Source organism: Manis pentadactyla, chromosome 1 (assembly GCF_030020395.1).
Source record: "Manis pentadactyla isolate mManPen7 chromosome 1, mManPen7.hap1, whole genome shotgun sequence".
NCBI classification, from domain to species: Eukaryota; Metazoa; Chordata; class Mammalia; order Pholidota; family Manidae; genus Manis; species Manis pentadactyla.
The window spans coordinates 236,892,971-236,919,289 of NC_080019.1; the positions used below are offsets into that span (position 1 = coordinate 236,892,971).

Sequence of the window (26,319 nt, forward strand, 5' to 3'; positions counted from 1 at the left end):
GTCCCATTTCTGCATTCGTACACCAGTCTGCTCACCTGTTCTGGGAAGGGCCTAAATGTGCAGCTGCACCTGGTCCTGGTCAGCAGTTACTCGGGGCTTCCTGGAGGACTGGCCACCTTCACAACGTGTCTGTGGATCATGCCTTACCTCTGATCTATTTCCAGCACAAAGAAAGGAGTTGTCCAGAGAGGGTGGCTGGCATCCAGGCACCTCACGAGAAGATCGATGTTTGGTGAGCTAGAGAGAGTGTTTCAGGATGCAGTTTAGACAGCCCCAAGCTAAAGGCGGGCCTTGAGGAGAGATGGTTCAGGAAGTACACCTAAGGACAGGCATTGAGCTCCCAGGTGCAAACGCTGTGCAGAGGGCCATTGCCTTGGGGTGCGCAGGACCCGGTGCAGGACAGGAAGTGGGTCTGCTTGCCCAGCGGTGGAGTTGCCCTCACACAAGTGAGCTGGGCTTCTGTGCACTGTGACCTTTCCCTCCAGTGAAGTGCAGGAGCGGCCAGGGCTCCCGGTCCCAAGGATTCCTGTGCCCAGGGGTGAAGAGGAGTTAATCTCTGATCCAAACTCACCAGACTGGTTAATAAATGTGTGGATTCTTCTTGTAGCAAAAGAGGACATGACGACTGACCAGGCTTCCACGGGTCCCTCAGAACCTTCCTGTAGAGCAGCTCCCCCGAATGCATTAAGAACAGCATTTCCCAACTAGAGTGCAGGTCAGGATCATCCCCCAGGACTGTTGGCATACAACCCTCCGAGTTGATCCAGTGGGTCTGGGTTGAGTTCTTAAAGTGTGTTTTTAACAGATTCAGGGCGTCCTGGTGTATCTATCTGGTCAGGGGACCACACCCTTTGAGCACCACTGGTTGAGAAAGTCGTATGGCACAACAGCAGGATGTCTGCGGTTCTGACAGTTCCATTATTCCAGTAAGTACTGGAGGGCCTACTGCGTGCCAAGCATTTGCCCTTGCATGAGATGAAGCCATAATTAGGGATGAGGTAGGCAAGACCTCTGGACTCCAGGCCACTGACATTGTGGGGTGGGGGATGCCAGAACATAAGTAGTCAACAAATAGGATTGTTTCAGAGTGCCACATGGGACGAAAAAGCAGCAGTGTAATCAGGAGTTTTCTGGGGGTTGTCATGTGCAGTATGAAAAGGACGTTCTTCCATGATTTCCATCGTGCTGTTTGTGGTGACCTGAGGTTTCAGGAAACTGAATCATCAGCCTCTCCTGTGGACACATGCCAGTCCTGAGAAAACTTCTCCTCTCCCTCTACCCATGACTTTAATATGAAACCCTCCTCTGTTCCCAGAGCGTGGCTGTCCAGGTGCCCCCGGTGGAGGGCCATCTTCCCCGGACACTGGTGGCCTGGGTCCTGTTAATGCATTCTCCCCATCTGAGGCGAGCATCCTTCAGGATGGGGAGCCCAGGTACCTCGTCAGAGGAAGTTAGCATTGCCCACCTTCAGGCCCAGGACCCTTAGGGTTGGGTCTCTGTAACCCCCGCCTCCCAAGAACTCTGTTCCCCTGTGGCTCATGTTTAGGCCTGCTGCCACTCTTGTTAGGAAGCACCTTTGAGCCCATCCCTGAAACAACTGAGACCAGACTGCCCCACCCAAAGGGTGTGGTGAATCAGCCTTTTAGGTTCCGAAACTGTTTTGAGTCAGCAGCTCTGGGACCACCCCACCCTTTTCTGACCCTCATGGGGCTGTAGCGGGGAGCCTTATCTGGGCCCCTCCTTGCTCCTAGCCGGCCATCCTTCCTCTACTGCCTGCAGAGGCCTTCCAGGCTCGCCCAAACCATGGAGAGGAGCCAAGTGACCCACTGGCAGCTGCCTTAGCACCACCTACCTTTAGGGTGCAGCATTTGCAGGCCTCAGCAGAACAGCCATGCCTGAATACAGAGCAGACACCACCTCTGGACAGCCAAGACGAAATCCTCTTGCTCTGGTTCTGTAGCAGTCTGCCACCTAAGGTGTCCTGGCTACCGAGTCTAGGAGGGGTTAGGAAGCTGTGTGGTGCTTTGGTGGTAAGCCCTGTGCACAGGCTGACGCTGTGACTGGTTTGGCCCGGGGTCTTGCCGATCTCCCATGGCCATCCAAACTGGCATTCCTCGTCCCGGTCTGCCCATTCTTCAGTAGCACTGGAAGCAGAAGGACTCAGGCCATTAACCTAGTTGCTCCACATCTGAGGCCGACTGTTGGCTTCTGCAGTGTGGCTTTGTCCCGGCTGACTTGGCTCTGGGTAATGAAATCCAGGGACCTTTCCAATCTTGTGGCAGATCCACTGCCCACACAAGGTCACAGTCTCCAGATCATGAAGACTTTTTCTAGGGTGAGAGCTCTTGTGGAGCAGACTAGAGCTCCCCATGGTGAGGAGATGGTGGTCGGCACAAGGGACTCAGGACACCCCCTTGGCTCTCCCCTTCTTCCTGATAACATGCAAGAAGGTGCATTTCCCAGCATCCGTCACCAAAAACGGTCACTGCTGACAGACTGCCCTGCAGCCCAGGCTGTCTACTCAGCACTGGCAGGAGAGAGGCTGTGCTACATGCTTTCTGACTGATGGAGGACTGGAGTCCGGACTCAACTGCTGCATAGCCTTCTTTCAAGAGCTCATAGCATTGATTCATTGACTCAAATGCACAGGTGGAAGTGGGGCTTTGTGGGGATGGTGAGGGCTTCAGTTTTGCCAAGTGAGGCCCCACCTCTACATACTGATTCCTCTTCTGAAATTGAGAAGCTAAAATGGAAAGGTTTGAAATCAAGATCCTCTCACCACTTAATTAGCACGGTCTGTGTCACTGCAAATGTGCAGAATTTGTAGGTACTTGTAGTATGGTTGTGAAGCATAAGGCAAACTAGATAGAGCACTAGGAAAACTCGAAACTCACCAAATGTTAGTGGTCACTACTGAGGAAAGCCAGGCCCCCTGCTGCTTCCTGAAGTGTTCCCTAGCCATGAGAGCTGGAGCAGTTCCTGCCCTGGACAGCAGCCCCCTGCTCACCCAGAGGCTATGCCTGGGATGCAGGCTGCAGCCATGGGAACGTGCGTTGTGCTGGAGGCAGGCTGCCAAACCCTGCAGGAACCTTTGAGGCATGCAGAAGCCCTTGCCTCCCCAACATCCTGGGGCCCAATTGCACCGGACATGACTGTGGGGATATGGCTGTGTACTCTGATGGAGGTCAATGTCCTTCTGCCCAGTTCCCATATCTATCTGCCCCTCCTGAGCCTACCACAGCCCTTGTGCCCAGAAAAAGTACTGCATTCACTTTACACTGTGGTCACCACTTTCGTATGTCCGAACCTCAGGTTACTCTCTCCCAGGTCACACAGCTGAGGCCAAATCCTGCCCCTTCATGACACTCCGCTACCTAGGCGAGCTGCTCCCACCCTGTGGAGATGCCACCCGGTCAGGTTGTGCTGTGCTCACGCCTGAAACCGCGGACAAGGTCTGTCAGGGAGAATGGGGTGAACCTGAATGGCCCAGATTAAACCCAGGAGGAGGGAAGTGGTACCAGAGTTTGTCATGCCATATGCTTGCTTTATTTAATTCAAAAATTGAGCTTAAAAGAATGTGGGTATTTGACAAAATATATCAAGGTGAGAAACCAGTTGACATAGGTAATTTAAACGGGTGGGAGAAGGGCCTCATCCAGACCTTTCTTGTGAAAGACCCAGGAGTGGTCGTCCTGCCCTCAACGTCCGAGGCCCACCCGTGCCCCTCCTTCCCCCCGACTGGCGGACGGAGGAGGTAGGCACGTCACCAGCACCGTTCCCTGCCCGCCGCCGCGAGGGGTCAGGGAGACTCAGGCCTGGGAAGGCGCGGGGGCAGACGAGCTCCCTGGGGCCGCTGCCGGCCCTCTGCTCAGAGCAGCTGCCCCTGCGGCTGGTGCAACCGTCCGCAGAGCCGCGCAGCCCGGGAAAGACACAGGCATGTGCAGGAGGCCGCGGCCGGGGCGGACGGTCGCCGTGCCTCGGCGCCGCCCTGCGGCCTTGCAGTTCTGAGGATCGCTGTGGGCACGACGAGACAGGGGCAAGAGGGTCTCGGCGCTCGGGCAGCCGGAGGGGCCCTCGGGGGCCAGCCCTGGCTTTGGCAGGCGGGCCCGCGCTCCTCCCGCTCACCCCGGAGCGGCCTAACGCAGCACCTCAGACGCCAAGAGGCCGCGTCTCCTGGGGCTGCGGCCCCCGGCGTGGCCATGCGGGTCAGTAACAGATCAGGACGTAGACAGGCGCTTCGGTGGTAACGTGGGTGCCGCACCGCGACTCGGCAGCGGACCGGGGACGCGCGCGGGAGGGCGGGGTGCCCCCGGGCGCGAACTAGGGACCCTTGCGCTGCGGGGACCCAGGGCACGTGGGCCGCCGCAGGCGCCGGAAGGGAGGCGTTGCCGCATCGCGGATTAGCTCTGAGCGGATTAGAGCCGCCGCCGCCCCTCCCGCGCTGCACCTGCCGCGGCTTCCCCCGAGGGCGGGTCCGCGCGCCGCGCCCGCACCCCACGCAGCCGGGCCCGCGCGCCCACGGTCTGCGCCCCCGAGGGCGAGTCCGCGCGCCCCTCGCCGGCCGGCCGGCGTCAGCGCGCGGGGCGGGGCGGCGCGGGGCGGAGCGGAGAGCGGGGCGGGGGGCGGCGGGCGCGGGGCGGCGGCATGCGGCTGCCCGCACTGCCGGTGGCGGGCTGACTCGGCCGCAGCGCGGGCCGAGGGTGCAGCCAGCCGTGCGGACCGCGGACGGCGGCCGGGGCGCCGCGCCATGGGCCGAGCGGGGGCCGGGGGCTCAGGCCGCGGGCCGCTGCCGGCGCTGCTGCTTCTGGGGGCCGCGCTGGTGTTCGCCGCGGGAGCTGCGCCGGGTAGGTACTGACCGCCTCGCCGCGGCCGGGGTCCCGCGGGCCTCGGTGCCGGCGGCGTCGGCGGGCTGCGGCCGGGGCCGGGGAGGGGACGCGCCAGAAGGTGCGGGCCTCGGGAGGCCGCTGTGGGGGGCGTCCGGGACCCGGGGCTGCGGAAGCAGGTGCCGGCTGGGGGAGGGGCCTAGGGGCGGGGCCTGGAGTTGTTGGGGGTCTGGGGGCGGGGCCTGGCGGAGGAGAGGTTGGGTGGGCGGGGCCTGGAAGTAATGGGGACCCTGAGGATGGCGGGGGTTCGGGGGATGATGGGTGTCTTCAGGGCGCGAGTTTAGGGCGGGACCTGCAGGTGATGGGAGGTCTGGAGGCGATGGCGGGCCTCAGGGAGTGGGGGCTGGTGGCGGGGCTGGGCCCGGGTGGGCGGGGCCTGGAAGTGGTGGGGATCCTGAAGGTGGTGGGGGAACTGGGGGTGACGGTGGTCCTAAGGGCGCGAGTTCAGGGCGGCTCGTGCCGGTGGTGGGAAGCCTGGAGATGAAGGAGGGCCCCAGGCCAGGGGTCCCCCTGGTGGGCGGGGCCTGGTGGTGGAGGGTGGGTGGGCGGGGCCTGGGGGCGCGGCTTAGCGGTGACGGCAGTGGTCCTAAGGGCGGGAGTTCAGTGCGGACCCGCGGCTGCTGGGGGCCTAGAGGTGAGGGGTTTTGGGGTGATGGGGTCTAGAGGATGAGGGGGTGGTCTGCGTGTGAATTCAGGTTGGACTTGAGGGAGGTGGGGGTGTCTGAGGGGGTCGGGCAGTCTGCGGGTAAAGCGGGATCTGCAGGTGCAGGAGGGCCTGGGGGAGCTGGGGGCGCCTTGAGGAGCTGGGGCCTGGGTGTCAGGAGAGGCCTGGGGGTGCTGCGGGCGCCTGAGGTCGCTAGTTCGGGGCGGGACCCTTGAGACGAAGGCGATCCGATGGGGGCCGGGGGCATCCCTGGGGCGACGGGCGCGAGGCCGGGCTCGGACGGGGGCCGGGCTGCGCCGCCCTGACGCCCGCGCTCCCTCTCGCCCACAGCGCCCGGGGCGGGCGAGCCCGTGAGGAGCGTCGCGGCGCGGGAGCCGCGGGCCAACAGCACGCGGACGGAGGCCGGCCGGGCCGCGGGGGAGGCCGAGGCCTCGAGGGCCGCGCAGAGCGGCGAGCAGCGCGCGGTGGTGCGTCCCGCGGCCCGGCCGGACGCCGACGGCCCGGGCACGGGCGCAGGGGCCGCGGAGGCGGGCAGCGGCGACCCCCAGGCCCTCGCGGCCACGCGCCCGTCGCCCGGTGAAGCCCCTGGGCCGTCCGCCACCTCGGCGCCCCCGGCGCCCCGCCCTGCGCCCGAGGTCCTGGCCCTTGACTACCTTGAAGGACTAGATGGCGGCGGCCTCCCGGGGCCGCCGGAGGCCGCGGAGCCCCTCCCCGACGTGGGGGCCGAGACGCCGTCGTGGAGCCTGCTGGACCTGTACGACGACTTCACCCCCTTCGACGAGTCCGACTTCTACCCCACCACGTCCTTCTACGACGACCTGGAGGAGGAGGGCGGCGACGTGGGCCGGGACGCCGCGGGGGACGGGGGCCCCGACGGGGACGGCGACCCTGGGGAGCCCGCCGGCCGGTGGCGCCCTGTCCCTCCTCGCCCCGCAGAGCCGGCCGCCAGCGAGAACGGCACCGAGTGCCGCAGCGGCTTCGTGCGCCACAACGGCTCCTGCCGCTCGGTGTGCGACCTCTTCCCGAGCTACTGCCACAACGGCGGCCAGTGCTACCTGGTGGAGCACGTCGGGGCCTTCTGCAGGTGCGGCTCGTGGTGGGCAGGGGCACCGGCGCCGGGGGGAGACCTGACGAGGGAGTCGGGGTGCTCGGCCGAGAGGGACGCAGGCGGGGTGCGTGCGGGGTCCCTCCGGGCCTCCTGAAGTTACTTCCCAAGCGGACTCTTGTGACCACATCACTAGCGGGGGCTCCTCGGAAGTGGGACTGTGCACCCCCTCTAAGCGCCAGGCCCTTGACCAAAGCGCCGAACTGAAAAGCAAGCGAGGGGACTTGCCGCGGTCTTTGGAGAGAGGCCTTTGCCATCCGCAGGGGTTTCAGCGGGGGAGCTCTGGCCGTGCTGGCAGGGAGAGCGGGCCAGGAAACCCGCCCCGAAGGACCGTAGCTGCGAGAGTGGCTCTGAGCCCTGTGTGGCAGGGGAGGGCGTGTCCTCTGCAGGGCACGGAAAGCCGGCGAGGACCTTGCCAGGGGAGCAGATCCAGAGAGCAGCTGCGCAGGGAGGGGAGCTCAAGGGGACAGTCTGCTCTGGCGCAACAGGTGTGGCAGGGTTTCTCAGCTCTGGGTACTGACCTGTCCCTTCTACCTTCCTTGTCTTCCTTGGGATACCCAGTCTAGGATGTCTTAAAGACGCAGAGAGTTGAGTGTCTTAAGGACACCGCAGCCACCATCCCAGCCCCATCAGTAGTACACCTGCCCTCGATGTGGTGAGCCTGCTGGGCGGCTCGCCTGCTTATCCTGGGGCATCAACAGTCAGGGGCGATCTGGCTGGTATGCTTGTCTCCATCCTAAAAGGACCAACAAGGGGGAGCCTCGGGTTCCCCTAGAACTTGTTTCCCCGGGTCCCAGGAGCGTGTCTCTCTCTCTTTCTTGTTTCTTTTGTTGGTCTTTTTGGAGAGAGGTGAAGAATTCAAATGTTGTAGGTCTTTCTGTTCTAATAAAATAACGTAGAAAGTAAGCATGGATGCCGTGCCTTCGGCCTTAACATTTGCGTTCCAGTCCCTTCCTCTGAAGCTCCTATAAATGATCACGACATCAGGGTCACCCACATAAGACATGTCCACACAGTTCTCACTGGAGGTGTCCAGGCATTGCCAGAAGGAAGAACTGTGATCAGGAATTTATGGCAACAAGGCCTTGCCAGTTGGTGAAGGGCTACCAAAAATATGGGGACACCCTGTGATTTTGTTCCTCAAACTTTGGTTGGGGAACTACAGGGTTATTTTAGCCTGGGTCTTACGAAATCTCTGTGCAAAATTGCTATCTTTCATCCTGAGACTTCACCTTCACAGTAGGCTCCCCGTCAGGGTATGAAATTCGGAGTGCTTGCCGCCTCCGGAGAGCTAGACAAGGTCCCAGGATCTCCTGGAGCCCTCAGGGCTTCCTTATGGAAGAGCAGGAGCCTGTCCTCACCGAGCTGCGCGGCTGCGCCGACCTCGGGTCCGCCAGTGGGTCCCGCCTCAGAAGGGCTTCGCCTCTCCAGGTCCCCGCGCTCGGCTTCCATCCCAGGCCCCCTCTTGTGCCTCCCGGACGGGCTTCCCCTCCTGCTGTGTGCACCCAGGCGGCCACGGCTCGGAAGCTGATCTCCATTCCACTCACCCGAGGCCACTGGCCCAGCTGCTGACTGCAGCACCACTGCTTTGGTCTCTGCCACCCTGACCCACTGCGGGGTGGGCAGCGCTGTGGCAGACTTCTCTAGAGTCGGTTGGAGGGACCCTCTTTTCCCACCGTCCTCAAACAGATAACCTCCCGTGACTGGCTGTCAGCCCTGCCTCACCGCCCCCTCCCTCCTGGGTGTGCAGCAGCCAGCTCTCTGACCCGTGATTTCCCTGTTCCCGGACCCTTTTCTTTTCTGTCATGCACCCTGAGGTCCACGTCCTCCCTCCTTTGCCTGCCTCTGTATCCTTCCGCATCTTTCCTTTTAGAAGCAGCCTGGTTCCCATGGAAACAGCAATGTCATTGGAAGAGTTGGAGCCTGGGAATGTCCCCAAGGGCAAGAGAAAGTCACTCAACAAAAGGACTAACACCCACCCAGAGGGCTGATTCTCACTCTGCTTTCAGGAAGCTTTAGGGGCAGAACTTGGGGCTACAGAGATATGAGAATGTGCGTCCATCTTTGTCCTTGCCTGTCCTTATTTTCAGTGTCTGCCTAGCCATGTGAATGAGGGGAATGCAGGGTAAGACGGGCTTTCGCGCGCAGGGTGGATACCACTGCTTGGTGTACTTGTTCATCTTTTCTTTCACCCGGTGCCCACGGTGGGGTCCCTGAGAGAATCGTGTGGCTGTCCTCACCGAGCTGTGAGGTGGAGACCAGGGTCCCCTTACCTCCGAGCTCACTCGGTCACAGGGATGACCAGTGCCCCCATTTTTCTGCATCCTGATTGCCTCCTGTAAGCCGTGGACCTCAGAGCTGCCTGGCCCATGTCAGGGCATGGTTAGAAAGACAAGACAGGGCAGGGATCACCTCTGAGGTCTGCACAGACTGGGGGCAGCCAGGCTCCTCGAGCGGTCCTAGGAACACGCTGCTGAGGTACACGCGGGCTCAGCGCCAGGCCACAGCCACGGTGCCTGCCCCTCATGGCAGTCTCGCCCTGTCACTGCCTCAGGTGCAACACCCAGGACTACATCTGGCACAAGGGGATTCGCTGCGAGTCCATCATCACTGACTTCCAGGTGATGTGCGTGGCTGTGGGCTCAGCCGCCCTCGTACTGCTGCTGCTCTTCATGATGACCGTGTTCTTCGCCAAGAAGCTCTATCTGCTCAGGACGGAGAATACCAAGCTGCGCAGGGCCAAGTGAGTGTGTGCAGCAGCCCCATCCCTGGCCTGCAGGGCGCCCTCTGTCTCGTCCAGGGGTGTTCCCTTGGTTTCTGGCACCTGCTCTCCAATCCTAGATGTGTTTTTCAGGCCCCAGAGTCCCCAGGCTTATCCATTCCAAAACAGAATGTGCTGGAACTGCAGCAGAGACTGAGTCCCTGGGGCACACTGCAGCTGTCCAGCCCCACCCTGAACACCCCCACCCTGAACACCCCCACCCCTGAACACCCCCACCCTAGAGGGTGCAGAGAGAAATGGCAGCCAGCCCATAGCAGTGCCCGGCCGCAGTCCCCAAGGGGGGTTCCTGTGCTCAGTCCCCCAACTGCACCTGCTGCCCCGTCTTTGACAGCCAGTTGGCCAGAGCGAGGATTTCGCTCGCAGAGCATGAAGTGACTCTAGCCCCAAAGTCGCTGTCACTCCAGCTCTTCTCAGTGAGGGCTGAGGAGAAAGGGTGTAGGGCTGCAGCTCACTGCCCTTCAGAACCCGGTGACCCTTGGTCTGCACAGAAGTGCAAGGAAATTAAGGAAAGTCTTAACTCTCCTAAGTAGAATTTGGAGGGTGCAAGGGCCTGCCTGGGCTTACCTGCCTCTACTGTGGATTTTAGGAGCCACGTGCGGATGCAGTCTTATTTCAGCTCCTCTCTCAGCAGAGTGATGGCTGTGTGCATGTGAGAATCAACACGCATTTATCCTTTAAGCCTTGGGCACACAAATGTGACCTTACACACTCTGGTCACTAAGTGAAGTAAAGGACCTTCTGAAGTGTCACGGGTCACAAGGGAGATTGGAGATCAGCTTCCTCGGGGCCCAAGAGACAATTTATGCCCAGCTTCCCACCTCCCTCCCTTTCAACCTGTCGCCTATTCATCCCCTCCCCCTGACCCTGAGACTTCCTGTGGACTTGCCCTGGGTCCTGGGAAAAGGACAAAACGCCATCTGTTGCCGCTTTGCTGAGTAAACCCAGCAGATGCCAGCAGCTCTCTGCAGCCTGTAGCAGATGGGTGTGGGGCTGGGAGGGCCTCTCCATTGTGCCTGTGCACTGAGGCGGGCCTTACCCATGCGTGTGATCAGAAGCCAGGACCCCTGGCTGCTCAGCCCACACTGAGGGTGTGTGTGTTGGGGGCAGGGAAGGCGGGGGGACCACCTGGCAGGGCCACTGCAGACGAGGCTGGGAGGCAAGGAGCAAGTGCAGTGGGGGTGGGAGCCCCCTCGGGGAGAGCGCCCACCCAGCGCCCTCCCCGGGGGACTGTGCTCCGCGGCATGCAGCCCGTACCATCACCTTTGCCTGCCTGTGCACACCCCCCTCCCCGAGCCTGTCGCTGCTCCATGCTGTCCGATGCACTGCAGACACCGCTGCCGCTCACCGACTCTGAGAGACGCTTCCTTTCACATACCAACGTGTCGGAAATTGGACTGTCTTACAGCCACTGGCATATTAAAATCACTGTTGGCCAGATGGCAGCCCTGGTGCAGTTGTGATTCTCAGGCCATAGCTTTTGATATTGTTGTCGGTTCTCTAGCTAAAGTCTGCATGGGGTACTTCAAGTATGTAATGAGAACTCTAGATAAGAAAGTATTAGATCATGGTTTAAATGGTAGAAGTGTTTTCTTGGTCATATTTCAAATAATGATGCCTCTTATTACAGTCCGTGCCATTTGATGAACTCTGTATTTGACCCGTGAGACTTTTGTCGGATTTTGCCATGATCGTCTCACTTACATATCACCTTCTGTCTTCCATCCTAACCAGCAAATTCCGGACCCCGTCGGAGCTCCACAACGATAACTTCTCCCTCTCCACCATCGCCGAGGGCTCTCACCCAAACGTAAGGAAGCCGCGGCTCCCTCCGCCTCCGCCCTCTGCCCATGCCCGGCCCCCCGATAGGTCACCTGTCAGGCGCCTGCCTCCTCACCTCCCCTCGCACGCGACAGCCGCTGCCCGCGGAGCCGCTCAGAGCTCTGGAGAGGCGCTCAGGGCAGTCACGGAGGTGAAGGTTGGAATAAGGACTTGGTGCATGATTCTTAGACAAGCAGAGTTACAGGCAGTACAAAAGATCTTTTAATGGGTGACTCGTGCTTTTTAGCTGCATCGAGACTTAGGAGTCGGGTTTTTGTCCTACCTTCTGTATCTAGGGGAAAGCTCTGCTTTCTTTGGTAGGGAATTTCCTGAAGGTCATGGAAGCAAACGGTGGTTGCTCTTTGAGGTGAGTGGGGAAACCTGCAGGATGGCTGGAAAAATAGTGTCCTTGACACTGATTGAGGACCCTAAGAACAGGCAGGCCTGCACACCCTGGTCAGGGCTGACGTGGGCACACAGTGCTGGTGGGACCATACGACAGGTGAATTCTGTTCTTAGGAATATGGGCTCAGAAATACCAGTTGAAACTTAATAAAAGGTCCCAATAGACCATTTTATAAAGACCCTGGGCCAGACAACCAGTAAGATGCTGGGTACTGTCAGAATTTCAGAAATTAAACAGAAAGCAGACAAGCCCCAAATCATGTCACATCCAAAAGCAAGAAATCCGTGCGTGGTGCGGCCTCTGTGCCCGTGGTGGACGTGTCGTTACACAGACCAGGGAGCAAACTGAGCGTCTCCGATGGAGAAAGCAGAGCCAGAGAGGAGACACTGAAGAGGTTCTTTGGGCTCGTGGCCCGCAGGGTATCAGCATTCACGGGGCCACAAGAGTCCAGGCCATCCGGAGGGCCACGTCTGCCTGCACCTGACGCTGTTGTGCCCCCACCAGGTGCTGGAGCTCCCATCCTGGGCACGCAGGTCCAGACCTTTCTCTCCTGTAGATGGAAGAAATGCAGCCCCAGAAGGGGAAAGAGAATATTAGCAAGTGAGCCTGTTCAGCACATGCCAGGAAAGAGCAGCTTGACCTGCCGGAAGAGGAGCAAAGGGATCATGTAAATAAGAAGTGAAAGAGGTTACTTTTGGATAATTTTTAAAAGTCTTTGATACAAAGGGTTGAAAAAAAAGAGATAGTATTTAACTTGTTATGCTCCAAGGTATTAATATGTTCAAAGTGAACATGATAACAAAGGACACAAGATGTCCTATAAGCTTCCAGGGTGATAACCATGTCAGTCAGCCCACAAGAACTCAGGCACACAGGTCTTGCAGCCCCGCTTTGTGGAAAGCGAGCCTTTGTCTGTGAAGGCTATGCTGACGTGAGTTCAGAACGTGGCCGGCCCTGAAAATGGAGCAGAGCAGGGCTGGTGAGCCGTGGAGGACATGCCTGAGGGCCACGGGCCATCCACGTAGGGCGCAGGCACCCTCAGTGGGGGGCGGGACCTGGTTCCAGTGGTCTCCTTCCTCTTGGGCTCCCTTAGCTCTTGCCTCAGGGACCCTGTCCTCTGCCAGCGCTCTGAGCATGTGGGAGTGGCCGTCCTGCCCAGGGGGCAGTGTGCCAGCAGGTTTTCTGCCTCGTCTAACTCCCCGTCTGGCCCAAAAGTCAGACTTGGTCCTAACAGTGAGGCGCAGGTGTGGGTGAGGGTCAGGGGTTATGGTTAGAGTGAGGGTGAGGCTTAGGGTTCAGGTGAAGGTGAGCCTCTGGTCGGGCTTAGAGTGAGGTTTAGTGTTCAGGGTTAGGGTTTGGGTAACGGTTAGAGGAGCAGGAGGATGAAGGTCATGGGTGAGTATTTGGGTTAGGGTTAGGGACAGGATTGGGGTTAGGGTTTGAGTTAGGGCTCAGGATTAGGGTTGAGGTGAGGGTCAAGTTCAGCTGTCAGCTGACAGTGAGCTGTGGGTGAGGGTGCTAGTCAGGGTTGGGGGAGCCAGAAGCAAAATGGGGCCCTCCAGGCAGTCCTGCTTGTTTACCTCTCCCCGGCCCTCTCCCTCCACTCCTCAAATTGCCTTGTTCGTATTGGTGTCTCCTAAAATTTTAGAGCGTGCTGTTTTATCTTAATAGAAGTATTATTTCTCTTACATCAGTAAAGTAGACTGAGTTGGGCATTTTCCTGCCCAGTTCCAGTGCTCCAAAGACCTCAAACAAAAACATGTGCCACTCTGGGTGTGTGGTGGGGGAAGGCCAGGTGCCAGGCTCTGCCCGTTGCTCCTCACCCACACCCTCCCGGGCTCAGGAGCGCCCTGCAGCTGGTGAGCCAGCTGCCCGGCGTGTGAACCTCCTGTAGCGGAGTACGCAGCCCTGAGAGGACCACCGGTAGGAGAGGGAAAGGCCTGGGCTCCTCAGCCCCTCCGGTGGAGGTTTGCGAGTTTTCCTCGACGAAAGGCGAGTTTGCAGGAGACTGGACACTTGCCAGCACACGGCAGTCATTTAATTTCAGTAAAAGTACCTGAAACCCACAGTACACCACCCAAGACAGGGCCGCCCAGTCAGTGGGAGACCGTGGCTCATGCAGCCGTCCTCAGGCTCGACAGGACCCCAAGGGCTTCCAGTTTCTACTGGGCCTCCTCCGTCACGTCCCTTAGTGTTCTGTGCCCCCATTTAAATCTTTCTACTTCCCAGATTGGTTTCTTTGATGTATTTGGTAAAGCCCCCCTCTGACAGGGTGTGTGTTTGGACACCTCGGGGGTGCAGGCCTTGGACCCATACTCCTCCTGGGCTGAAGGGTGCCTTTATGGCTGGGGTGGGATGCCGAGTGGTGGGGCTCCCAGGACTGATGCCAGGTGGAGGTCCAGCTGCCTCATGACAGACTTCCACCAGATCAAAGGCAGATGGGCCTTCTGCCGAGGGACTCAGCCACCCTGGGAGTTATAGGATCAAGTTCTGCGGGAAATAGTAGGTGAGGGTAGTTCCGTCTTGGTTTAGAAACTCTGTTGTCTGTTCTGCCTGTTGAAGGCACTTAGCTTGTCTGATAGCAGTGTTTGGACACTGAGTCCTTGCTTTTATAATATGCTTCTCCCAGCCATTGGTCCAAAGGGCAGTTTTCTCATCTGTCCAAATCCCATGAGCCCTCAGGGGATCAGGTTTTAATTTGGCCCCCCCTCCATAGTATCACAGTTTTGATGCCCAGGCGTATAAGGACTCGGCAGATCCACTTTTCTTCACATTATGAGGCTGTCCCTAGGCCCCTGTGTGCCCCCAGAGAGTGTGACATGTCCGAGGCTGGGACAATCTAGGAAAACATGGAAGTGAGCTCCACCTGTGTAAGGGCAGCCAAGTCTAGGCCACCCTGTCTTGTTCCAGGTTTTGCTGTGATCCAAAGCCCACTTGATGGAGGATCTTTAATGTCCCAACTCTCAGGCTTCCAAACCCAGTGCCTTCCACCAGACAGTTTAAAAGTATACAGAATGGAAGTGCAGTTCCACCTCATCCCCCTGCCTCTCCATGAAGCCCGAGTGTGTGTGTGTGTGTGTGTGTGCGCGCGCGTGCGTGCATATACTTACTATAGCATGGAGTTCTTCCCATCTAAGCATGTATGGATTTACATCATTGAAAAGTTTTTTCTGAATCTCTCAAGCAGTGATAGGAAGTACCAAGTGCCTGTGGGCAGTGTGCCTGCGGCCTTGCCTAAATCTCCTCGACGCTGTAGACTCTCCTCTTGTTCTAGTCTCCTGGAAAGGGACATGTGTCCCCTTGCTGTCTGCCCCTGAGGTCTTGCTGACACTGGTCTTCTGGGAGAGCACAGGGGCAGTGAGAGTGATCTCACACGCGTGGTGCTTCGGGCGCCCCGAGTACTCGGAGGAGGCCACAGCCTTTCCCCACTCCCTTTCCACCAATCCACGCCGTGTCCTGCTGCTGTTAGGGGCCAGACTCAATTAGCAGCCAGCGTGGAGACCAGCTTGCCAGTTTTATGGAGAATGCCGGTCCTCGAGCATGATGATCACCTTGAGTTTTAAAAGTGGTTAAAACAAGAGAGGTCTGAGCTGGCCAGTCAGAGAGACATATCGTCTGCCCTCCCCTCACCCATGAGCCTGCCTGGGTGGCCATACTGCCTCTCGGGTCAGCAGAGCTCCAAGCACTCTCAGTAGTAGTCGGGGCAGCGGGGAAGGAGTGGAGGCTGCTGCACCACGTGGGCTCAGTCCCCTCGGACGGTCCTGGAGGAAAAGCGCGGGCAGAGGGCAGAGGTTGGCGTAAGCCTTCTCTGAATGCCCGACCATGGGATTGGAGGACCGGGTGCTGGTGTGGGTTTCCTGAAAACCTCTAACAGGCAAAATAAACTAAAGCCCAGGAGCTTGTCATAGGACTGCAGGCAGACAGGGCCCAGGGCGCACCCTAAAGGATGGGAGGCGGCAGAGCGACCACCGCGGCCGGGCCCACCCAGGCTCGGACTGAGCAAACACGGCGTGTCAGCATCTCTTGGTAGAGGAACTTCTGACAGGAAGGGGCTCACATCTGTCTGGCCTCTAGTCAGAGGACGTGTATTTGCCATGGGGAGAGGAGCCCTTGCTTTACCAGGAGCAGCTCTGCGCCGGACCATCGACCTCTTTGTGCACCGTTGCAAACATGGGCATAGTCCCTGACCAAGACCCTTTGAGAGCAGAACTCAGCAGGATGGGGGCCGTGGGGAGAGGGGCCAGGCGGCCAAGCAGAGCTCATCTGCCAGGGCGGCTGCGGTGGGGGCAGGCCATGTACTCAACGATGTGTGTCTCTCCTATCACTGTCAGAGAGAAGCCCTCGGGCTGGCTGATGGTACAGGTATTGGTAATCCAGTTGCCCATCAAGTTTTCATCTATGGCCGGTGTTTTTGAGGATGACTTTCCTAAAATGTGACTGCTAGAGAGTCACTTTGGTCTGTCCAAGTCTTAGGGCTCCCTTCCACCTTCCAGTTATGCCTCTTTCGGCCAAGACTGTTACGTGACCCCTCTGCCCACTGTCTCCTGCCCGCCTCTCTCTTACCTTTTCTCCTCTTCCAGGATGATCCTAGTGCTCCCCACAAAGTCCAGGAAACTCTCAAGTCCTGCCTTAAAGAGGAGGAGTCTTATAACATCCAGAACTCCATGTCACCCAAACTCGAGGGTGGCAAAGGTGACCAGGCTGACTTGGAGGTGAACTGTCTTCAGAATAACTTAACCTGAAGCAGAGCAAGAAGAGAGGACATGGGGGTGGGGGGCGGGGAAGGAACGTGGTCTCCCCTTGTACAGAGTCCTTGTAACCATTGTCAGGCTCTTCCTTCTTCTGACGTCATGGCATGCTCTGATGTGTTTTGTACCGGAGGGTAAAACAAAATAAGCAAAGGACCCGAGCAGAACTGCATTCGTTGGATTGCTTCGTCTGTGCATCTGTATACTGCTTCTGCTGCTGTGATTTCTAAACCTATGCTGTTATTCAACTGACCTTTATTTTTTTTGTATTTTGACCCACCTTTTTTTGAAATACCAGTAAACAAAGTTCTTGAAATAAAACTTTTTAAAAAGCTGTTTTGGGAATGTCACTGTGTCCACTCCCTGCTCATTCTTGGTACTGTAAGATGGATTCGTACTTTCACTGAAGATGTGTATTTATACATGTTTGAAATTCCAGAAATGGCCTATGTGTTTGTTGGCTCAGCTTCCATCACAAAGCACCGCAGACTGGGGGGCTCATACAACAGACATTTATGTTCTCAGTCTGGAGGCTGGAAGTCCAGGACCAAGTCACCGGCAGGTGGTTTCTGGGGAGGGCTCGCTTCCTGGTTTGCAGACAGCCGCCTGCTTGTGGGTCCCCATACAGCCTCTCCTCGGTGCACTGGGCAGAGAGAGGTCTCTGGGCTCTGTTCCCATTCTTATAAGGACACCAGTCCTGTTGGATTGGGGCCCCACCCTGATGATTTCATACAACCTCATTTACCTCTTTATAGGCTGTCTCTCTACCGTCACATTGGGTGTTAGGGCTGCAACATGTGACTTTGGGGACATGGTTCACTAAGTTCATAAGTCTGTACCACCTTTATTAAGAATCATCTTTCCTTCTTTCATAAATACTTATTCAGCACTTAGCCAGACACTGTACTTGATGCCTGAAACTCTAGGTGAACAGGATAGACCTAACCTCAAGAAGTTAATGGTAAACTTGAGAAGCAGACTTAAAAACAAATAGTTGAAATACAGTGTGTTGATATCATAATAGAGGCTTCAAGGAAAGAGGTTTAAGTTGGACTTTGAAGCATAGGGGGCATTTTTCAGGGTGATGCAGGACAAGAGGACATTCGAGGCAGAGGGAGGCTTCTCATGGGGAAGCTGAGCCGCATGACGGGAGAGGGGCAGGGGGGGTCTCGGGGGACAAGGGTGGAAAGGGCATCTAGGACCGGGGGTGCCAGTGACCATGAGGCTGTGGCAAGGCCAGGTTTGCCCTCTAGCGAGACGCCTCTGGAGACAGTGGCAGAGGCAAGCAGAATGGGGATCGTCATGGTCCAGGCAGTGGACGAGGATGGAGCCAGGAGTCCAGAGAGCCAGAATCACTTGGATCTGGTGTGTGTGGGGGGGATGTTCCTAGCACTGTGCCTGTGTTAAGTCTGTGATAGTCCAGCAAGTGGAATCCCACGAGTGTGTTTCTGTTACCAAATTTCTGCTAGTTCTGCCTGGTGTGTCTTCTCATGTGCCTACTAATTTTTTATTTTGTGCTGGACATTGTACCTGAAAAGCTGTTTATTGAGCTATGTTGAGGCCTAGGATGATTTCTTCCATTAGACAAGGTTTTTGCTTGCCTCTTTCAGGTGTTCAATGGCACTAATATCCTGAGGCCGCATATTCCAGATTTGAGGTTGGAAATTTCCCAGACCGCTGAAGCCAGGCTGTCAGACATGCAGAGGCTGGTTTGCTTCTAGCCCGTCCTTACTCCTAGGGCACAATCCCCTGGGGTCACAGCCCAAAACAGGCAGTGGGTTGTCAGTGTCCCATGTTGGGGGGCCTTGTAGTCCAGTTCCACCGCCTGCTGCCCCAGCCCTGCAAGACTCTCTGAAACAAAGCTCATCCTCCTAGTCACCTCTGCCAAGTTGGCAAGTGCCTTCCTGGAGAGACGTGGTCCTGAATGCTGGGCTCACCCGTCTGGATTCCTGTCCTCCCTGGATGTCAGCATCATAGTTCTAAAGTACCTTGTTAGCTCTTGGGTGCTTTTCATGTCCAGCTTTTGGTCATCCTCTGTGGAGGGTTGGTCCACTTTGCTGAGTCTCCCATTTACTGACAGCATAAGGTCTTGTTTTCATCTTGGGACTCTTGCTCACATGGCATTTAACTGGTGCCATGAGCTCAGTCTGCTCTTTGCTTTTGGATGGGGCTGTGTATTGGGGCATTGGGTTATGGCCTGTGCATATTATGGTTTCCTAGCCTGAACCATATCCTCTTGGAGGTTTGGCACGGTTCTGCTTAGGACTTACTGTACTCTGAACGAGAGGACAGACCTGTCTGTCATGAAGAGGTCCTTTCACAAGGAGTCCCAGTCAAGAAGGAGTGTGTGTGAAAGCACTCCATACATTCTCAATCCGATCCAGATACAAGGGTTTGCCACTACACGCTGTTGCATTTTGTTTCTCCCACAAGAGTTTTAGTAAAAGGCAGATCAAAGCCTTTGGCTCTATCCCACCTCACAGCACATGCAGGAGGGACTGGAGCTAGATCAGCAGGGAAACAGGTGGGCTGCAGGCCTGTGAGCACAGTCACCACAGTTGCCAAGGGTCTCTGACCCAAAGAGGGGCTGATATGTTGGAATAGGATGTGCTGATGTCTGTCATGCTGGCCCCCTTCCCTGCCAGTGTGTGCTTGAGGGTTGTGCTCTGCTAAGGGCCAGCCACGACCCTCTCTCTGGGGACGTCCAGGTCTGCGTTGGCTCTCTCAGCTGCCCCCGTGGCGACTGCCTCGTGCTTGACACAGCCACTTTCAGAACCTGGGACTTTCAGTGTGCCCTGATCCTTTCTTTGACCACTCAACTCCATTGCGTGTCCTGTGTTGTCCTCTGTAAAAAAAGGACAGACTTAAATGCAGGTGACTTAGGCATCATGGAAGAAAAATCTCTTGTCTGGGAAGACTTTTCAGCACTGATGGGTCATTTCACTTAGAAGTGTGCACACAGTGGTGAACTGTCCATACAAGGCATATCCTTTACACGTGTGCCACACCTGTATTAGCCTCCTGGGGTTACCACAAACTGAATGACTGAGAACAACAGAAATGCATCTGTCACGGTTGTGAAGGTGGAAGTCTGACACCCAGGCGTTGGCAGGGCCGTGCTCGCTCTGAATCTCCAGGAAGAACTTTCCTTGCCTCTTCCCAGCTTCTTGCTGCCATTGTTCTTTGGCATCCTTTGGCTTATAGATACATCATTCCAGTTCCTGCCTCTGCCCTTACATGGCCATCTTCTTTCTGTGTGTGTCTGTGTCTCTGTATCTTCACAAGACCTTCTTATACAAGGACAGTACTCTTTGGATTTAGGGCCCACCCTGATCCTGTATGACCTCATCTTAACTTGATTATAGCTGCAAAGACCCTATGTCCACATACACATAAGGTCACACTCAGGGATTGCGAGTCAGGCCTTCAGCCTAGCTTTCTGGGGCAACACAGTCCAATGCACAGCCACGCCTTACCATCTCCGACACACTTTCAAATCCGTGGTCTCCTCGCACCTTCACTAGAACCTGGAGACATGACCTGAGGGCTGGGACGCATCAGTGACAATGTCAGAAGCCAGACCTTGGACTTTATGTCACTGTCCTTTCCTCTACATGATGTCATACCAAGACACTACATGTACAGTTCCTTGTCCTTCCTCATATAATTCGTGGAAATGAAATGGTCAGCGTGGGCTGAGGAGGTGGCACCAAGCCCCACCCAGCCAGTCAGTGTCTCCACTTAGGACTGATCTCTTTCACCTAAGATTCTTCATCTGCAAAATCCTTGCCTTTCACAGAACTGCCTAGGCATCTGGGATATAACAGAGAACACAATGGACCAGAAAGCCCGCCTAGAGCTTACTTCCCAGCATCACGAAGTCTGTGCCAGGGAAGGGGCATGACAGTGTTTTGAGAAGTGGGAGGAACTGGTCACACCTCCCTGTGGCCCCAAGGGAAGGTGAGTGCCAGCAGGGGACGTGCCTTTGCTGCCGAGAGAGCAAGAAGGTGTGTGCACACCGACACCGCTGAGCGCCGAGGCTGCTCCCTCGGCCCAGGAGCTCAGCACGGTCATGAGAGGCTTTGGGGAGGAGTGAGAGGCTCCAGTAAAGCCACCTGGGAAGTGACATCATCTTCTGAATGTGCAACCATGAGATCCTGTAAAGCCCCTGGGAGCTAAGTCACCCTGAGAGATCGGATGGCCTGACCAGTTCCCCAGCCAACGGGTTCTCAGGCCAGAGGGGTCAGCGGAGCATGTGCCTGACGTCCTGAGGTATATACAGCGAAGCAGAATTGCTAGGCTGGGAATTAGCCTACTTTTATGAGGTAAGGTCAAAGGCATATCAGTAACTGCCACCAACAGTGCATGAGACTTGCTTCTGTTCCACCTTCTTACTAGCACTTGACATCCCCACATTTTCAGTGTTAGCCATTCTTGGAGGCATGTAGTGATGAATAATTGTAATTTTGTTGGTTTGTTTTTTCATTAAGGTATCATTGATATACACTCTTATGAAGGTTTCACATGAAAAACAATGTGGTTACTACAGTCACCCATATTATGGAGTCCCCCCAATGCCCCATTGCAGTCACTGTCCATCAGTGTAGTAAGAGGCCACAGAGTCACTGCTTGTCTTCTCTGTGCTACACTGTCTTCCCCGTGACCCCCACACACCATGTGTGCCAATCATAATACCCCTCAATTCTCTTCTCCCTCCTTCTGCACCCACCCTCCCCCACCCATCCACTTTGGTAACCACTAGTCCCTTGGAGTTTGAGTCTGCTGCTGTTTTATTCCTTCAGTTTTGCTTCATTATTATACTCCACAAATGAGAGAAATCATTTGGTATTTGTCTTTCTTTGCCTGACTTATTTCACTGAGCATAATACCCTCTAGTTCCATCCATATTGTTGCAAATGGTAGGATTTGTTTCTTTCTTATGGCTGAATAACATTCCATTGTATATATGTACCACATCTTCTTTATCCATTCATCTACTGATGGACACTTAGGTTGCCTCCATATCTTCGCTATTGTAAATAGTGCTGCGATAAACATAGGGGTGCATATGTCTCTTTGAATCTGACAAGTTGTTTTCTTTGGGTAAATTCCTAGGAGTGGAATTCCTGGGTCAAATTGTATTTCTATTTTTGGTTTTTTGAGAAACCTCGATACTGCTTTCCACAATGGATGAACTAATTTACATTCCCACCAGCAGTGTAGGAGGGTTCCCCTTTCTCCGCATCCTCGCCAGCATTTATTGTTCGTAGTCTTTTCTTTGTTGGCCATCCTAACTGGTGTGAGGTGATATCTCATTGTGTTTTTATTTTGCATCTCCCTGATAATTAGCAATGTGGAGCATCTTTTCATGTGCCTGTTGGCCATCTGGATTTCTTCTTTGGAGAAGTGCCTGTTCATATCCTCCACCCATTTAATAATCGGGATATTTGCTTTTTGGGTATTGAGGCATGTGAGTTCTTTATATATTTTAGATGTTAACCCCTTGTTGGATGTGTCATTGACAAATATATTCTCCCAAACTGTAGGATGCCTTTTTGTTCTGCTGATGGTGTCCTTTGATGTACAGAAGTTTTTAGCATGAGGCAGTCACATTTTTTCATTTTTGCATTTGTTTCCCTTGCCTGAGGAGATGTGTTCAGGAAAAAGTTGCTCATGTTTGTATTCAGGAGATTGTAGCCTATGTTTTCTTCTAAGAGTTTTGTGGTTTCATGACTTACATCCAGGTCTTTGATCCATTTCAAGTTTACTTTTGTATATGGGGTTAGACAGTAATCCAGTTTCATTCTCTTGCTCTAGATGGAAGTGCTCATAAGGCTAAATAGATGTCATCAGAGAAAATAAAACCACAGCAAAGAAAGTAGACCAACCACATACTAACTAAATGCAAAATAAAGTCAGCTATCCACAAAAATCAGTCAAGGGAAACACAAAAGAGTACAGAATAAAATACCTAACATATAAAGAGTGGAGGAGGAAGAAAAAGAAGGGAGACACATAAAGAATCATGAGACTGTGTTTATAATAGAGTAATAAGTGAGTTAAGTTAGATGGTTAGATAGTAAAGAAGCTGCCCTTGAACCTTTGGTAACCGCAAATCTAAAACCTGCGATGGCAATAAGTACATATCTATTGATAATCACCCTGAATGTAAATGGACTGAATGCACTAATCAAAAGACACAGCAATAGAATGGATAAAAAAGCAAGACCCATCTATATGCTGCCTATAAGAGACTCACCTCAAACCCAAAGACAAACACACACACTAAAAGTGAAGGGATGGAAAAAGATATTTTATGCAAAAATAGGGAGAAAAAAGCAGGTGTTGCAGTACTTGTAACAGACAAAATAGACTTCAAAACAAAGAAAATAACAAGAGACAAAGAAGGACATTACGTAATGATAAAGGGCTCAGTCCAACAAGAGGATATAACCATTATAAATATCTATGCGCCCAACACAGGAGCATCTACATATGTGAAACACATACTAACAGAATTAAAGGAGGAAAGAGAATGCAATGCATTCATTCTAGGAGACTTTAACACACCACTCACTCCAAAGGACAGATCAACCAGACAGAAAGTAAATAAGGGCACAGAAGCACTGAACAACACACTGGGAACAGATGGACTTAATAGACATCTACAGAACTCTACACCAAAAAGCAGCAGGATACACATATTTCTCAAGTGCACATGGAACATTCTCCAGAATAGACCACATACTAGGCCACAAAAAGAGCCTCAGTAAATTCCAAATGATTGAAATTCTACCAATCAACTTCTCAGATCGCAAAGTTATAAAACTAGAAATAAATTGTACAAAGAAAACAAAAAGTCTCACAAACACATGGAGGCTTAACAACATGCTCCTAAATAATCAATGGATCAAGGACCAAATTAAAAATAGAGATCAAGCAATATATGGAGACAAATAACAATAGCACAAAGCCCCAACTTCCATGGGACACAGTGAAGGCAGTTCTAAGAGGAAAGTATATAGCAATCCAGGCCTGTTTAAAGAAGGAAGAACAATCCCAAATGAATAGTCTAAATTCACAATTATTGAAACTGGGAAAAGAAGAACAAATGAATCCCAAAGTCAGCAGAAGGAGGGGCATAATAAAGATCAGAGAAGAAACTAATAAAATTGAGAAGAATAAAACAATAGAAAAAAATCAATGAAACCAAGAGCTGGTTCTTTGTGAAAGTAAGCAAAATAGATAAACCCTTAGTCAGACTTATGAAAAGGAAAAGAAAATCTACACACATAAACAGAATCAGAAATGAGAAAGGAAAAATCATGACGGACCCCACAGAAATACAAAGAATTATTTGAAAATACTATGAAAATCTATATGATAACAATCTGCATAACCTAGAAGAAAGGGACAACTTTCTAGAAAAATACAACCTTCCAAGACTGACCAAGAAAGAAACAGAAAATCTGAACAGACTGATTACCAGCAACGAAATTGAAGTGGTAATCAAAAACCTACCTAAGAACAAAAACTCCTGGACCAGATGGCTTCACCGCTGAATTTTATCAAACATTTAGTGAAGACCTAATACCCATCCTCCTTAGAGTTTTCCAAAGAGTAGAAGAAGAGGGAATACTTCCAAACTCATTCTGAGGCCAGCATCACTCTAATACCAAAACCAGGCAAAGACACCACCAAAAAAGAAAATTACAGACCAATATCCCTGATGAACACAGATGCAAAAATATCCAACAAAATATTAGCAAACTGAATTCAAAAATACATGAAAAAGATCATCCATCATGATCAAGTAGGATTTATTCCAGGGATGCAAGGATGGTACATCATTTGAAAATCCATCAACATCATCCACCACATCAACAAAAAGAAGGACAAAACCCACATGATAATCTCCATAGATGCTGAAAAAGCATTTGACAAAATTCAACATCCATTCATGATAAAAACTCTCAACAAAATGGGCATAGAGGGCAAGTACCTCAACATAATAAAGGCCATATATGGCAAACCCACAGCCAACATCATACTTAACAGTGAAAAGCTGAAAGCTTTCCCCCTAAGATTGGGAACAAGACAGGGATGCCCACTCTCCCCACTTTTATTCAATACAGTTCTGGAGGTCCTAGCCACAGCAATCAGACAACAAAGAAATAAAAGGCATCCAGATTGGTAAGGAAGAAGCCAAACTGTCTCTGTTTGCACATGACATGATATTGTACATAAAAAAACCCTAAAGAATCCACTCCAAAACTACTAGAACTAATATCTGAATTTAGCAGTCTTTTTGGATACCAAATTATTACACAGAAATCTGTTGCATTCCTATACCCTAATGATGAACTACCAGAAAGAGAAATCAGGAAAACAATTCCATTCACAGTTGCATCAAAAAGAGTAAAATACCTAGGTATAAACCTAACCAAGGAAGTGAAAGACCTATACCCTGAAAACTACAAGACACTCATGAGAGAAATTAAAGAGGACTAATAAATGGAAATTCATCCCATGATCTTGGGTAGGAAGAATTAATATTGTCAAAATGGCCATCCTGCCTAAAGCAATCTACAGAATCAATGCAATCCCTATCAAAATACTGACAGCATTCTTCAACCAACTGAAACAAATAGTTCTAAAATTCATATGGAAACACAAAAGACCCCAAATAGCCAAAGTAATCCCAAGAAGGAAGAATAAAGCAGGGGGGATATCACTTCCCAACTTCAAGCTCTACTACAAAGTCACAGTAATCAAGACAATTTTGTACTGGCACAAGAACAGACCCATAGACCAGTGGAACAGACTAGAGTCCAGGTATTAAGCCAAGCATATATGGTCAATTAATATGTAATCAAGGAGCCATGAACATACAATGGGGAAATGACAGCCTCTTCAACTGCTTGTGTTGGCAAAACTGGACAGCTACATGTAAGAGAATAAAACTGGACCATTGTCTAACCCCATACACAAAAATAAACTCAAAACAGATCAAAGACCTGAACGTAAGTCATGAAACCATAGAACTCTTAGGCAAAAACATAGGCAAAAATCTCTTGGACATAAACATGAGCAACTTCTTCAGGAATATATCTCCCCGGGAAAAGGAAACAAAAGTAAAAATGAACAAGTGGTACTATATCAAACTAGAAGCTTCTGTACAGCAAAGGACACCATCAGTAGAACAAAAAGGCATTGTACAGTATGGGAGAATATATTCATAAATGACATATCCAATAATGGGTTGACATCCAAATTATATAAAGAGCTCACACACCTCAACAAACAAAAAGCAAATAAGCTAATTAAAAAATGGGCAGAGTTGCTGAACAGACACTTCTCCAAAGAAGAAATTCAGATGGCCAACAGACACATGAAAAGATGCTACACATCGCTAATCATCTGAGAAATGCAAATTAAAACCACAATGAGATATCACCTCACACCAGTAAGGATGGCCAACAACCAAAGACAAACAACAAATGCTGGCAAGGATGTGGAGAAAGGGGAACCCTCCTGCACTGCTGGTGAGCATGTAAATTAGTTCAACCATTGTGGAAAGCAGTATGGAGGTCTCTCAAAAAACTTAAAATAGAAATACCATTTGACCCAGGAATTCCACTCCTAGGAATTTACCCTAAGAATGCAGCAGCCCAGTTTGAAAAAGACACATGCACCCGTATGTTTATTGCAGCACTATTTACAATAGCCAAGAAATGGAAGCAACCTAAGTGTCCATCAGCAGATGAATGGATAAAGAATATGTGGTACATATACACAATGGAATATTATTCAGCCATAAGAAGAAAACAAATCCTACCATTTGCAACAACACGGATGGAGCTAGAGGGTATTATGCTCAGTGAAATAAGCCAGGTGGAGAAAGACAAGTACC

At 53.1% G+C, this 26,319-nt stretch overlaps 1 protein-coding gene across 1 annotated transcript; it reads left to right on the top strand.

Annotated features, from left to right (window-relative positions):
- The first annotated feature begins 4,606 nt into the window (after positions 1-4,606).
- CSPG5 (chondroitin sulfate proteoglycan 5) lies at positions 4,607-16,744 on the top strand. The gene is made up of 5 exons (XM_036878304.2): positions 4,607-4,844; positions 5,878-6,631; positions 9,207-9,395; positions 11,166-11,241; positions 16,239-16,744. The coding sequence occupies exons 1-5, from the start codon at positions 4,748-4,750 to the stop codon at positions 16,398-16,400; spliced, it is 1,278 nt and encodes a 425-aa protein (XP_036734199.2). The 5' UTR covers positions 4,607-4,747; the 3' UTR covers positions 16,401-16,744.
- The last annotated feature ends 9,575 nt before the right edge of the window (positions 16,745-26,319 follow it).

Excerpts from the sequence above, each read along its gene's own strand:
- CSPG5 (XM_036878304.2), top strand. The coding sequence starts at position 4,748 with ATGGGCCGAGCGGGGGCCGGGGGCTCAGGCCGCGGGCCGCTGCCGGCG. Across the intron at positions 9,396-11,165 it reads ACCAAGCTGCGCAGGGCCAA|CAAATTCCGGACCCCGTCGG; the intron begins GTGAGTGTGTGC and ends CATCCTAACCAG. Across the intron at positions 11,242-16,238 it reads CCGAGGGCTCTCACCCAAAC|GATGATCCTAGTGCTCCCCA; the intron begins GTAAGGAAGCCG and ends CTCCTCTTCCAG.